We start from the raw sequence: 13,786 nt of genomic DNA, 5'->3' as shown, positions 1-13,786 counted from the left end.
CCTCGTGATATTTTCCACTGAGGTCAAGCTTAAGTGTTTAGGAAAGGACATATTCGATCACAGCCCGGATGTTTTGAAAAGCTACTAAGAGTGGTCAGAGCTGCATCACATGAGAGAACACTGATTTGTGAAAGATACGATTGGCTGTGTCACTATACTGATCTGTACATTCCTCCTGATCCATACTGTGCATGTGTAGCTCAACAGAGATGAGAGGGAAGCAAGATGGCTCACTCGTTAGCTTCATCCACACACTTTATGTAGTTTACACATTTTGTCAACCCAGCGTATCAGATTTATGTATGCTGGGCAAACCGGGGGCTGCTTCTGGTGCTGAATGTGGCCTGCAGGCTTCCAATTGAATAGGCCTGATGTAAACTAATCTCCTTTTTTTATTTTTGATAGAAAGCGATATTCCCTGGGGCCGGTTATGATGGCGTCAGAGAGTACAAATCTGTCATTTTCTACCAGGTGAAGCAGCCTTGTTGGAATGAAACGGTGAAGGTAAGCTCATGTCAAGGGCCCACGTGTGCAGCTCACTGCCTCCAACATGATATCTCATGTTCTTTAATTAGTTCCTCAATGAACTAATCTTCAAGGGAAGATATTGACACTGTACGTGCCACTCATACAAATGTCCCAGCAGACAGCATTTCTTCCATATGTATAATCCTGTATTCACATTAATTCCCCCTCTGCTTCCTCCAAGGTGACAATTCCCATTGAAGATGTCTGCCGTTGTCACCTGAGGGTGATGTTTCGACACCGATCCTCCCAGGACTGTGAGTGACTGTGTCTTATTTGTATGACAAACACCCACGTGTAATCCTGTCACTATGTTAAATACAGCTACAGTGACTGTTGGCGGGTCTGTTCCCATCTCATGCTCCTGTGTGTCCTTCAGCGAGGGACAAATCGGAGAAGCCCTTTGGTATGGCCTTCGTCCGGCTCATGAGAGGAGATGGGACCACGCTGAAAGACGGCAGGCATGAACTTATCGTCTATAAGGTACTGTTGCAGGATTTGTGGTTTTTCATGAAATTTAATTCACTGCACTTATCTTTGAAATAAGCAGGAGATTGTTTTTATCTAATTACATGAAATTCGGCGTCTTGAATAGCTGACAGTGGGTGGATGGATTATTCATGAATCTCCTCCCAATCAATAAATATGAAATTAGATCTCCATCGATCAATACGCTTCATGATTCATTCCCAATTTCATGAATTTCTTAGGTTGATGTAAAAAAGGCGGAGGATGCAAAGGTTTATCTCACCTTGCCAGCAACTTGGGCTGAAGTGGAGGAAAAGGAGAAGCAAACAGGGAAGCAGTTCCACCATTCAGGAGTGATTCCCGTGACTAAGGACAGTTTCCAGCTCGCCACGCTCACCTGCTCCACAAAACTCACTCAGAACGGTACCGTAGGGCACCATTTCTATTTTCCCCCTGTTCTTCTAGGCTCCGTCACTGTGATAATTAAAAGATGTCCTGTCGCACGTCGTCTTTAAGAAATGAAACAGATTCTACAGCGGATAGAGGTGCAGTGTTGCCGTCATTTCCTCCCCCCCCCCCCAGATTCCCTTGAAATTAATGAAGCTAATCTGTGTTGCTAATATTTTGCTGATGTGTTGATGTTGATTGATGTAGATCTAATTAAGTTTATATTGAAATTTCAGGCTTTTAACATAATTATCGTAACCGGTGTTGTAGCAGAGGAGGTGTTGCTTTTACCGAATGTATCCTGATGTGTTAATGTTGTTTCCAGTGGATTTACTCGGCCTGCTGAACTGGAGGTCAAACCCTGAGGATCTGGATCAGATTCTGCAGAGGCTGATGGAGGTCGAGGGCGGGGAGATTGTCAAAGTGAGTTGTCTGCTGCACTAAACACGTAATATGCTGATGTATTTTATTGATGTTCTATAATGTACTTTTTAATGGCACTTTTGTAACAGGTTTTTATTTTATGCACAGTTTCTCCAGGACACTCTCGATGCTTTGTTCAACATCATGATGGAGACCTCAGAAAAGGACACCTATGACACCCTGGTGTTCAACGCCTTGGTTAGTTTTTCTGCTCAGCCACAGTCTCAGTGGGTGAACAGTGTTGCTATGCAGTGTAGAGGTTGTCACTGACAGGTCAGACAACATGTTGTGATGTGCCTTAATGCTGCTTCACTACCAGATGCTAAACTTAAATAATATTACCAAAGACCTATAGTCCCTGAGCATCTCAGAAGCTAACAGTAATAAATAATAAAGAAAATAAAGAATAAATAATGAAAAACATACAGACTGCACTATTGCAATAGCATCCTCTATGGCTCATCATTCAAACTCCTCAATAAATACATCCAGAACTCTGCTGCCCGCCTGCTCACCCACATCCGCTCCCGAGACCACATCACCCCCATCCTCCAAATCCTACACTGACTCCCCATCACACATCCCATACAGTTCAAAATCCTCCTCCTCACACACAAAGCACTCAACAACCAGGCCCCCTCCTACCTCACACACCTACTCCACCACCACACCCCCTCCCGCGACCTCCGCTCATCCGAAGGAGAACTCCTCTCTCTACCTGCACGGACCAAGCACCGAACCTGGGGGGACAGGGCCTTCTCCATCGCTGCCCCATCCCTCTGGAACTCACTCCCCAAACCCATCCGTATCTGCACACACCTTTCAACATTCAAGACCATTCTCAAAACTCACCTTTTTAAATCAGCTTTTAATGTATAAGTTTGTGTGTTTTATACTGTTTTATTGCTGTTTTTTTATTCTGACTTAGCTCTATTTTTATGATTTTTAAAAAACTGTAAAGTGTCTTTGAGCATTTGTTTAAAGCGCTTACAAATAAAATGTATTATTATTATTATTATTATTATTATTAAAATAACTTTAAAAATGTATAAAGTGAGCCCACACTTTAAACATTTTGATCTGTGAGCCATGAGCGGAGAATTCACAGAATGTAAGCTTGCACCTGAAAATACGAACAGCTGACTTTTTGTTACCTTAGAAGGAGTTGTTTATACCTACTTATGGAGCGAGTCCACCATGTTGTCACCCAGAATGGACAAATCAAACACTGGCTATAGACAGGGCCATTGGCAATTTCAAGTCAGCCCCCATAATTCTTCTTCATGCTTGGCACATGAGAGAAGTTTCGTTTCTGCAGCCTCACCATTAGATGCCACAAAAGCCTACACGCTGGACCTTTAACGTGGAGCAGCGGCAGTATGATGTTATGTTTACATCAACAGTAACTTAATACAGCTCTGATATGGCATTACAAGAGTAAACAGTTGAGGCTGATATCAGTTAGATAAAATGATAAACAGTGTTTCCCGTGAATCCCTCACTCATTTGAAGGTCAAATAAATCTGCTGTGTAAATGGTGGACTCTGCCACTAGACAATGCCAACTAGTATAAAGAGAGAATGTTAATACATTCACTGGCTATTGCTGAAAAAATGCAGACCACAGATAGTATCAAAAACAAGGTTTGAACGTGTTTAACCTAAACGGGTTACAAGTAAAACAGTTTGGAGTTGCTGATATTCAGTATATGTAAGTTCTTTCAGCATTGACATGGCTCTGATTTAGTTTCTCCCTCTTGTTTTTAACTAGGTATTTATAATCACACTTATTGGCGACATCAAATTCCAGCACTTCAACCCTGTCCTGGAAACCTACATCAACAAGCACTTCAGTGCCACTTTGGCTTACATGTGAGTCTCAGTTCTGTATTTCTGAACCTTTGATTGCTTACACCCCTTCATGCCGTTTATTTTTAGTGCATCTTTTGCTCTTCTTCTCCACCCACACCCAAATTAACAGCAGACCTTGATGCCTGACTCATTCACTTTCTCAGGAAGCTAACCCGGGTGCTTAACTACTATGTGGGCCACGCCGAGGAGCCCGCCCTGACCGAGAGGCTCTATGCAGCCCTCAAAGCCCTCAAGTACCTGTTCAGGTTTATTGTTCAGTCCCGGGTCCTCTATCTCAGGTATCAAAAGGCGCTTCCACACAAAACCACCTTTACACTCTTATATTCTAAGGATGATTTCTTTTCATGCAATGTCTGGTCTTCATTCTCAGATTCTACGGGAACAGTGAGGATGGTGATGCTTTCTTCAACTCCATTCGCACCCTTTTTCTATCTTTCAACACTCTCATGGACAGACCACTGGACGAGGGAGTGAAGATAAAGGTAAGTTGAAGAAGAATGGTTGATGTGCCCAGTAGATGTTTTTTGTTTTATATGTTTTATTCTTGTATTATAGAACTGAAAATCACGTGGAAACATTTTAAAATTGATCATTTTCTTGCTTGAAAATAAAAGTATAATGCAGCTGTTCAGAATCTGTGAAGATGCTTTTATTTTCAGTGCCTGCATTTTTAGAGTGTTTCATGTAAATGACTGCAGTAGTCCAGCTGTGAAAATGTGTTATGGACAAGTTATTGAAAAGTTTTACAAATTACCTGTAAAATGAGTGTGGGCTCCCTGTTGGCAGTCTCAGCGAGGTGAGGACAAGCTGTGGTAAAAAGCTTGTTTTACTAGAGAATAAAAAACATCCCTGTGCTTCAGCCTGATGAGACCTGATTCTTTGCTTTTTCAGGGCGCAATATTGAAATACCTCCCCAGCATCATTAATGACATCCAGACTGTGTTTGATCCTGTGGAGCTCAGGTAACTCTCCAGAGGGTTTGCACAGCAGGCAATGATAATTGCCTGACTCAGTGCAAATTATCATATTTACTTCTGAGTAGAGGAGGCGTTATTCTCAATTTTTGCTGCTGTAAAATCAACCTGTCATGTGTGCTGCTCATTAGTCCTCCGTGACAATAATTACTAGATGTGAAATGTGAATAGCATTCCAATTGTCACAGCTGCTCTTTGAGCTCTTTTCTTTTATTCTCTCCTCAGCGTTCTTCTCACGAAGTTCATTGAGAGCATTCCCGACTCTCAGCTCGTGCGTCAGAAGCTGGGCTGCATGTGTAAAATGGTGGAGAGTGACCTTTTCAGGCAGCCAGGTAGGAGTCCTCGAGGCTTGAAAACCACATAATGACATTTCACACAAGATGAAGGGAAAAAAAACTCTGCATCACACCTACATGCAAGTTTGTCAGGTCAGCTCCATTAAAAAGAAATGTGCTGTGTGATCCAATGATCGCAGTCTATCACTGTTCTGCCACCACAGATTGTCGAGATGTGCTGCTGCCACTTGTTACCGACCAGCTGAGTGGGCAGCTGGACGACCACTCTAGTAAACCAGACCATGAGGCCTGCGCCCAACTGCTCAGCACAGTGTTGGATAACCTGGACCGCAAGGACGTGGTGAGGAGTCAGAATTCAAGTTTAGACACACAGAGATTATAAATTTAAAGGGTCAGTACACACAAATTACCGAAAAAACATCAAGTCGGCATGAGATTGTGGATGTAAGTGCCCAAAATGAGTTTGATTGTGCTCGCCCGGACAGATAGGGTAAAGAGCTCAGACATCTGTGGGGACCTCAGAGTAAAACTGCTGCTGTTTTGCATAGAAAGGAGCCAACTGAGGTGATTCTGGGCTCTCTTTAGAGGCTTTCTGGGCACGTCCAACTGGAAGGAAGCCCCGGGGCAGACCCAGAGCATGCTGGAGGAATTACATATCCCATCTGGCCTGGTAGCACCTAGTTGTCCCCCAGGAGGAGCTGGAGGACGAAGTTAAGGAGAGGAACATCTGGGCTACCCTGTTTAGTGGTTTATAATGGGTGGATAGTAGGAACATCTACTCACGCAGAGTTTTATTTGCCCAAGCTTTGAGATATTTGTCTCTGAGATTCTGCAACTACCCCAGTACGATGGAGGTGAATGCAATTTTGTTTGTGATGCTCACGGCATTGATTTATAGTAGCACAAGTATGCTGTCTAAGGTGTAGGCTCGTAGCCCGTATCGTGCGGTGGTGTGTCTATGTTGCTTTGCAATTACACCTCCAAAACGCTTGTTGGCAGTGGGGTTTCTATGCCACTGTTTTGAGTTTCTATTAAGTGCAGGAATGTTTGATTTATTTAACACAACTAAAACACATAAAAAGTAACAATAGTAAAAAGGTACAAAATTTAGCTCCATTGTAACTCGAAAGGTTCACAGACAAAACAGTTGTCTTTTGCTAGACATGTTTTCCCCACAAATACGATATGCTAACATTATAAGCATAGGCCTATGATGTTTTACATTGCATGAATAAGCGTAGCTGCTAGTGGAGTTTTCATTTACTCATATGAAGCCGAGAACAACAGCAACATTGACCGAAGGTAACTGTACAAAATGTGGCTCCATTGTAACTCACAAGGTTCACTGACAAAACAACCATCTTATATAACACATTTTTTTGGGACACATGTTACCCACATATACAACACACTAGTATTATCAGTACAAGGCTATGACATTTCCCGTTGCATCCATTAGCCTTGTGGCTAGTGGACTTTCCGCTACTCATTAAGCCAGGAAAAATTACACATAAGGCTTGAAGTTCAGTTTCACGGACGCTTTATTGTCTTCACAATTTATAGCTTCCTTTCTGTGAAATAAAAGTAAATGAAAGCTTTGTTTGCACAGAGGGAGATTGTTTTAATCTGAATAATCCATCTCAATTTCCTAAAGCCTGAGGTGACATCTTGAAATCCCTTTTTTGTCCAAAAAACAAAGACATTGAGTTAACTATAATTTCAGGACAAGAAAAAGTGGCAAATCATCACAGTTTAGAGGCTGGTAGCAGGAAATGTTTGACATTTCAGTTAATCATTTATCGAAATGGTTGCAGAATACTACAGCAGTATTTTGTTGCTTATTTCTACAGGAGACATAGTCCCACAGAAAACCTTCAATGCTGATTTCTATGCTGCTGTTGAATTTTTTAAATGTATTTTTTTCCCAATACTGTGAGCACCACAAAGGAATTTCTCTCAACTCCAGTGTATTGTAGTGAATAGAATAATGTCAAAGAAGAATACCTAAAAGCCTGAGAAAATAAAGCCCAACTATCTCGAAATAAGTGAGAAGTGAGTTTGTTATTTTTCCCCTTTTTTGTGTAATTTGAGTGAAGTGACCCTTTGATACCGACAACACTTTGCAGCATGTCTGTGTCGCTGTGTTTCAGCTGGTAATTGTACCTGAGGCTGTTCTGTCTGTGCAGGGTCCAACCAGAGGCCACGTTCAGCTGATAATGGAGAGGCTTCTTCGCAGGGTTAATCGCACTGTCATCAGCATGGAGAGATCCTCCCCTCTCATTGTAAGACACACAGCAGAAATATGTCCTTGATGGTGACATCTTCAGCATTCATATTAAGTACACTGACATCAGTGATATAGTAGGTTACAAGCTGTAACAAAACAACAATAACATAAATGCTGTACATGCAGATGTTTTTTTTTTGGACAAATGCTTCACAGTAAAATCATGTGAGTTATACTTGACTCCTCTGCGGCAGGGCCACTATCTCGCCTGCATGACGGCCATCCTGAAGCAAATGGATGACATGCATTACGCCCACTACATCAGCACCTTCAAGACGAGACAGGACATCGTTGTAAGTGTCTTGGTTCCTCCCCTGTTGGCTACATCTTGTCCTGAAGCATCTCATCAATAACAGGCATTAAACCACCCGGGCCACTTACTGCTCCTTAAGGGAATATTGATTATAGACATTTCGTGCAATGGATCGGACTGACATGATGAGGATGTCAGTGGGTCTCCATTATGCTGTGGGAGCATTATGTGTGCCTGACATGTAGCAGCGCTGCTTTGGATTTGCTTAGTTTGGATATTACTTATTGTATTTCTTTAAAGGGACAGATCAGATTTTTTTAAAGTGGGGTCATATCAGGGAACTTATCCATAGTCAGTGTATTAACTACAGTAGATATCAGTCGGTGCACGCCCAGTTTGTAGAAGCAGGCAGGAGTATTGCCATGGACGCTAACCAATGCACTGCTGTGGATGGGGGCAGCAGCAAAACGTACTTGAGCCACCTAAAAAAATCAATATCAGTTTATGTACTTATACTATACACTTCCCCGCTATTCCAATCCAGAAAGCGAGGGCGTCTACGTAACAATAGAATCTCACTATAACTGAACTCCCGAGGCGAGCTGCGTCTCCTCTCCTCCTGCCTGTCTCACACCTGCTGCACAAGACAAGAGGAGAGAGTGGGAAAGACCCTGATGGCAGAGGAGCTGTGGATTATGATTACTCTGAGAAGAAAACATGGAATACATATTCAGGGAATTTCCCTCTCTTTCCTCGATGGTCTGAATAAGTCGCTAAATTTGTCACTAATTGCTTTTTAGTAATAAAGTTACATGAAGCTTGAAAAGTCGCCAAATTTAGTGAGAAAGTTGCCAAGTTGGCAACTTTGCTGAAGCTGTTGTTGATGCTCTCAGTGTTAGCGATGCTGTTGTTTAGCCACCAGACTCTTTTGACAAAAACAATGATATTACCACCAAGGTAACGGGAGTTGCTGGTTTACCGCTGCCATAATCGGTCACTTGGTTTGTGTGAGTGTTTGGTGAAACTGAACTAACCCATTTAAACACCAAAGTCACACAATAACACATACAAACTGATCAGGACAGCAGTAGGCCAGCAATCCCAGTGTTCCATGGGGTAAAATTACTGTTTTGTCAACGGAGTTTAGGGGCTTCTAAGAGAGCGTAGATAAAGGGTTCAGGTTGCTGTCGAAAAAAAGGGCTGTCTGACAGTGAGGTGGCGTTGAAAATATTTCATTATAGTGTACACTTTAGCTAATATTGTTTTTTTAGGTGACTCAGCTACGTTTTGCTTCTGCCCCTGTCCACAACAGTACATTGCTTAGCTTCCATGGCAGTTCTCCTGTCTGCCTCTCCAAACTTGAGTCATGCTGGCTGCTATCTACTGTAGGTAATACACTGACTAAGGATAAGCACCTCAAACAACCTCACTAAACAAAAATCGAAACTATCCTTTTAAAGCGACAGTCTGCAAACACTTTGCAGTAAAGATTTTATCCTCCTGCTGCACACAGGATTTCCTCATGGAGACATTCATCATGTTTAAAGACCTCATGGGAGATGTTTTCCCCGCTGACTGGATGGTCATGAACCTGGTGCAGATGCAGGTCTTCCTGAGGGCCATCAACCAGTACTCAAACGTCCTCAACATGTACTTCCTGGACCAGGCACATTTTGAAATCCAGGTGTGTCTTTGTCCTCCCTCGCCTGGGTAGAGGTTACATTTTTTATTTAACACAAAATCAAAAGCCAGTGTTATGAGAAGGTAATTATGGTATTAATATTTGAAAACCCTGCTCCCCCTCGCAGCTGTGGAATAACTACTTTCATTTGACCGTGGCGTTCCTCACCCACAAGACACTGCAGCTGGAGTCCTTCTCTCAAGAGAAAAGAAATAAGATACTGAACAAGTGAGATCATTTACAATTCATCAAAAAGATTATTTAAATGGGGAAAACTTAATTTAACAGTCCTTTGATTTAAATTTGCCACAGATATGGAGACATGAGGAAGACTATTGGGTTTAAGATCAGAGATATGTGGTACAATCTTGGTGAGTATTTTTGCACCATCTGATAATGCTGCTATTATCATAGAGTTTGTGGCATTGTTTATTCAGTGCTTGCCAGTAATACAAGAGGGATAACAAGACAATATTTTTTATTGTCCAGTTTCACAGTGTGTTGTTGTTCTGTTTACCACATTATTAAATTTGTCCTCTTGTTTGTTGAGAAGTGAAGATGCAGCTTATTGCCTCCTCCAATCACACTGTAATATTTCTGTGTGATAATGTTTTGTTGTCCCTCAGGCCCCCACAAAATGAAGTTCATCCCAGCCATGGTTGGGCCCATTCTGGATGTCACACTGGTTCCTGAGCCTGAACTGAGGAAAGCTACCATCCCCATCTTCTTTGATATGATGCAGTGTGAGCACAACTTTAACCCCGGACGCACGTTTGAAACGGTAAAAAAAAAAAAAAAACTACCACAGAAGTTTAGAACTTTTTTGTTAAAATTCGACCAAAGCCGCTCCTGGCTAAGTATGACATTTGTGATGGGTATGATGGTGTGTTTTTTTAATTTGTTTCTTATCTTTGCAGTTTGAGAATGAACTGATAACAAAATTGGATCAAGCAGTAGAAGGAGGCCGAGGGGATGAGCAGTACAAAGTCCTGCTGGAGAAAACGTAAGGCAGAGGAGCAGATCAAATAGAAAATATTTCTTTTACTCTGAAAGTTGTTTAAGTGGTACAACATACCGATCAAAAATCCTTTCATTCTGTGTGATAGGGAATTCACATAGGAGTGCTTCTAAAATACAACAAAGGCATTTATGATTGTGTTTTTGAAAAAGTCCTCAAGGAGCCAGAAGGACAAGACGGTCTGTTAGAATTGTAAGCAACCTCTAATCAATAGAAACCCCCTCGGGGACAGAATGTACGATCTCAAAGAATTGCAAAAACAGATTTTAATGTGCTCGTCAAGAGGAAAGACAGGGCTTTGGCATACTGATAAACTAGAAATAGCCCTTTACAGCTAAAGAGGAGCTCAAGAGTTTGTTTGTATGTGCAGGTTGCTGGAGCACTGCAGACGCCACAGATACCTGTCACAGTCAGGAGAGGAGCTGGCTCTGCTGCTGAGCAGCCTGCTGGAGAATCTCCTGGCGTACCGCACCATCACACATGATGAAAGTCCTGAGCACCGCATGAGCTGCACCGTCAATGTGCTGGTACGCCCCGTGCCTATATTTACAAAAGGGTTAACACTGTTTGTGCATGTACATGAAGTGACTGCCTGCACTGTTCTGCAAATTGCCTCAGAGAAAACGTTTTCAAGTGAATGCAATTAAGATTTTTTTTTTCTTGCAGAATTTCTACAAAGAAAAAAAGAGGGAGGACATTTACATCCGGTGAGTCAGAGAGAGACACAGAGCATCTGGTTCTTGGACCAAAAGCCTAACTGTGTCTAACTAATATGCTCTTGTAACCAGGTACCTATACAAGCTGCGAGATCTGCACCTGGACTGTGAGAACTACACAGAGGCGTCGTACACTCTGCTACTACATGCTGAATTACTGGAGGTCTCTGACACATCAAAGTCTTTCTTTTTTTCAGACTTTTATATTTTATTTTTTTATATTTGAGCAGTTTAACCTAACGAAGGGAAATATTCAGATATTTTTTTCTATGTAGAAGTCCTGTATTCCAAATCTCACTTGAAGGGGCTCTGTGCAAAATTCAGAGCGCATGAGTTGTCTGGACACAGCTGAGCTGGCAGCTAGCAGCTAACGGTGCTAACTCCATAAACAGCGCTAAACAACAGTTACAGTGCTGACAAAGTCAACAGTGTAAACCACAGAAATGCTCAGATTACAGCAAACACAGACACACACTCATTCTCTTCTCAGGACGCCATTACTCCACTATATCTTTACATAGCAAAAAGTGGTTTGCTGCTGTATTCATGCTCTGAATGTCATTTACAGTACCTTTATGTTTAAGTACAAAAGTAATAGCATCAAAATAAACTTTAAGTACCAAAAGTAAAAGTACTCCTTATGCAGAATAGGCCATTTTAATATCATATATTATATTACTGAATTATAGTTGTTGATCTTTTCATGTGTACATCACTTTAAACGTCTAGTGTGTAGGATTCAGTGGCATTTAACAGTGAGGTTGCAGAGCTGAAACTTCTCACTTGTTAAGTGTGTTGGAGAACTATGGTGGCCAATGCAAAAACATGGATGGCCCTATCTAGAGCCAGTGTTTGATTTGTACGTTCTGGGCTACTGTAGAGACAAAAATGCAGACTCCATCTGTATGTAGCTACAATATAGCAGCTCATTCTAAGGTTACGGAAGCACAATTATTCTTATTTTCAGATGATTGAAAACGAATGAAAACATAGTTATGAATATTCTGTATAATTTCTATCAACAGATGCCATTAAATCCTACACCCTGGACCTTTAATATTGCAGGTTGCCTGACAACAGTACCTGAGTAAATGCACTGAGTTAACTTTTTCCACAGCCCCTGCTAATGTTATCATGCTTCTAAATGTTCACCTGAATGTTGGTTTATGCTTCCCCAGTGGTCTGACAAACCCTGCGCAGCTCATCTGATAACTGGAGATGGGAAGCATGTATGGACCCAACAGGAGCTGAAAGAGAGGCTCTTTCAGGAGATAATATGTTATTTGGACAAGGGGAAGGTGAGTATTAACTGCTCTGTGTGTGAGCTACTCCCAAAAGTTCAGATTTTACTTTTTGTATAATGCATAAACTACTCAAAGAAAAGTCTAAAATCCCCCCCCCCCCGAGTTAGCATTGTGAAACTAGTGGGGAAGTTACTTAAGCTCTGTGTTGTGTCAGTATTCAAATCTCTCACTGGCTGCCACCTATCAACTGTCTTCCCTCAAAGCCGCGAGGTGGGGGCTTCACAGAGGGACAGCCGTGGGAGCCAGATGGCGGAGTCTAGCTTGTGCTCCTGTGTCTTTATGTTTTTGTTTTATGTCCCCTTTTAACTGAGCGATGCACATGTCTTCTCAGATGTGGGAGAAGGCCATTGAGCTGGGCAAGCAGCTGGCCAAGATGCATGAGAGCCACATGTTTGACTTCATGGAGCTGAGCCAGCTGCTGGTAAGCGGACTTTGCATTGTCATTCAGCCTTATAAACACAATATTCTTAAAATCTCTTAAAATCTAGATGACTTTATTGTTAATGCCTCATAAGACTGTTGAAATTAGTTTGTGTAACACTGGACAAGACTTGTGTTCCAGTTTCTACAAGGCTGAGTGCAATTGATTGAGAAGATGGAGAAGAGATAAATGTGTGTTACTTGTTTACAGAACTCATTTCCACCCAGATAGCGTCTGTTGATGCTGTGGAGTTTGAATGTATTATGAAGAATCTATTTATAAAGTCTCTCAGCGTTAGTAGTTTAGTATGATTGTGCTCCAATAATCTGCTCATAATTACATAAAAGCAAATGAGAGTAACCACATTCATTTTTTGAATACGTTATTGGAATTAATTTATTATGAGTGCTTTTATTTTGTAACCACTTTCTTACCAGGCTAATTACAACACACTGTGTTTGTACTGCAGCCTTACCATCTTCTTTGTCTTCTGTCACAGAAAAAACAAGCCCAATTCTATGAAAACATAATGCATGCAATGCGGCCACAGCCGGAGTACTTTGCTGTGGGATATTATGGCCTTGGATTCCCGTCTTTCCTCAGGGTAAGGAAATGATTACCTACTTCAATAAATAAAGAAGCCATCATGCACCGTGCTTATGCAGCGATCTGGCTTTTTGAAACATTTCGCGGGGCAATGTGTAATAATGTCGATAAAGGTTATTGGCTTTTTGATGACACAAGAGAATGTCAGTATGAATACAGTCCTGTCACGGCGCTGGAGAAGCACACCTCTAATATATTATGGAAAATAAGCTCCATCATAATTCTAGCTTCTTATTGAGTTTCATTTCTTGTGTTGCACGCTAAAATTTTCTGCTACAGAACAAGATGTTCATCTACCGAGGCAAGGAGTACGAGTGGCTCGAGGACTTCAGCTTAAAGCTGCTGTCTCAGTTCCCCAACGCAGTAAGGATGACCAGCACAGCGCCCCCTGAAGACAACATCAGCAACTCCTCTGGACAGTGTATCCTTGTATAATAAGGCACATTGTGGCCATGCTAGAAGCAAGACAATGAGGTTGACTTGTGTTATTTTATGT

The 13,786-nt window shown here is 41.8% G+C and overlaps 1 protein-coding gene across 7 annotated transcripts in view; it reads left to right on the top strand.

Annotated features, from left to right (window-relative positions):
* The window catches only part of dock5 (dedicator of cytokinesis 5), a 43,835-nt gene that overhangs the window by 20,177 nt on the left and 9,872 nt on the right, over positions 1–13,786 (top strand). For all 7 annotated transcript variants that reach the window (XM_050050751.1, XM_050050748.1, XM_050050746.1 and 4 more), the window contains exons 15-40: positions 406–504; positions 710–782; positions 905–1,008; positions 1,236–1,416; positions 1,766–1,863; positions 1,972–2,061; positions 3,634–3,734; positions 3,878–4,012; positions 4,105–4,216; positions 4,626–4,696; positions 4,934–5,040; positions 5,208–5,344; positions 7,191–7,286; positions 7,486–7,584; positions 9,058–9,228; positions 9,353–9,453; positions 9,538–9,596; positions 9,852–10,006; positions 10,143–10,228; positions 10,614–10,770; positions 10,910–10,950; positions 11,032–11,122; positions 12,138–12,257; positions 12,595–12,684; positions 13,184–13,288; positions 13,570–13,711. In XM_050050751.1, coding sequence (XP_049906708.1) covers positions 406–504; positions 710–782; positions 905–1,008; positions 1,236–1,416; positions 1,766–1,863; positions 1,972–2,061; positions 3,634–3,734; positions 3,878–4,012; positions 4,105–4,216; positions 4,626–4,696; positions 4,934–5,040; positions 5,208–5,344; positions 7,191–7,286; positions 7,486–7,584; positions 9,058–9,228; positions 9,353–9,453; positions 9,538–9,596; positions 9,852–10,006; positions 10,143–10,228; positions 10,614–10,770; positions 10,910–10,950; positions 11,032–11,122; positions 12,138–12,257; positions 12,595–12,684; positions 13,184–13,288; positions 13,570–13,711 — 2,821 coding nt within the window. The remainder of the gene's footprint in view (positions 1–405; positions 505–709; positions 783–904; positions 1,009–1,235; positions 1,417–1,765; positions 1,864–1,971; positions 2,062–3,633; positions 3,735–3,877; positions 4,013–4,104; positions 4,217–4,625; positions 4,697–4,933; positions 5,041–5,207; positions 5,345–7,190; positions 7,287–7,485; positions 7,585–9,057; positions 9,229–9,352; positions 9,454–9,537; positions 9,597–9,851; positions 10,007–10,142; positions 10,229–10,613; positions 10,771–10,909; positions 10,951–11,031; positions 11,123–12,137; positions 12,258–12,594; positions 12,685–13,183; positions 13,289–13,569; positions 13,712–13,786) is intronic.

This window comes from Epinephelus moara, chromosome 8, assembly GCF_006386435.1.
Source record: "Epinephelus moara isolate mb chromosome 8, YSFRI_EMoa_1.0, whole genome shotgun sequence".
Taxonomy (NCBI): Eukaryota; Metazoa; Chordata; class Actinopteri; order Perciformes; family Serranidae; genus Epinephelus; species Epinephelus moara.
This window is presented reverse-complemented; position numbering and strand designations above follow the sequence as displayed.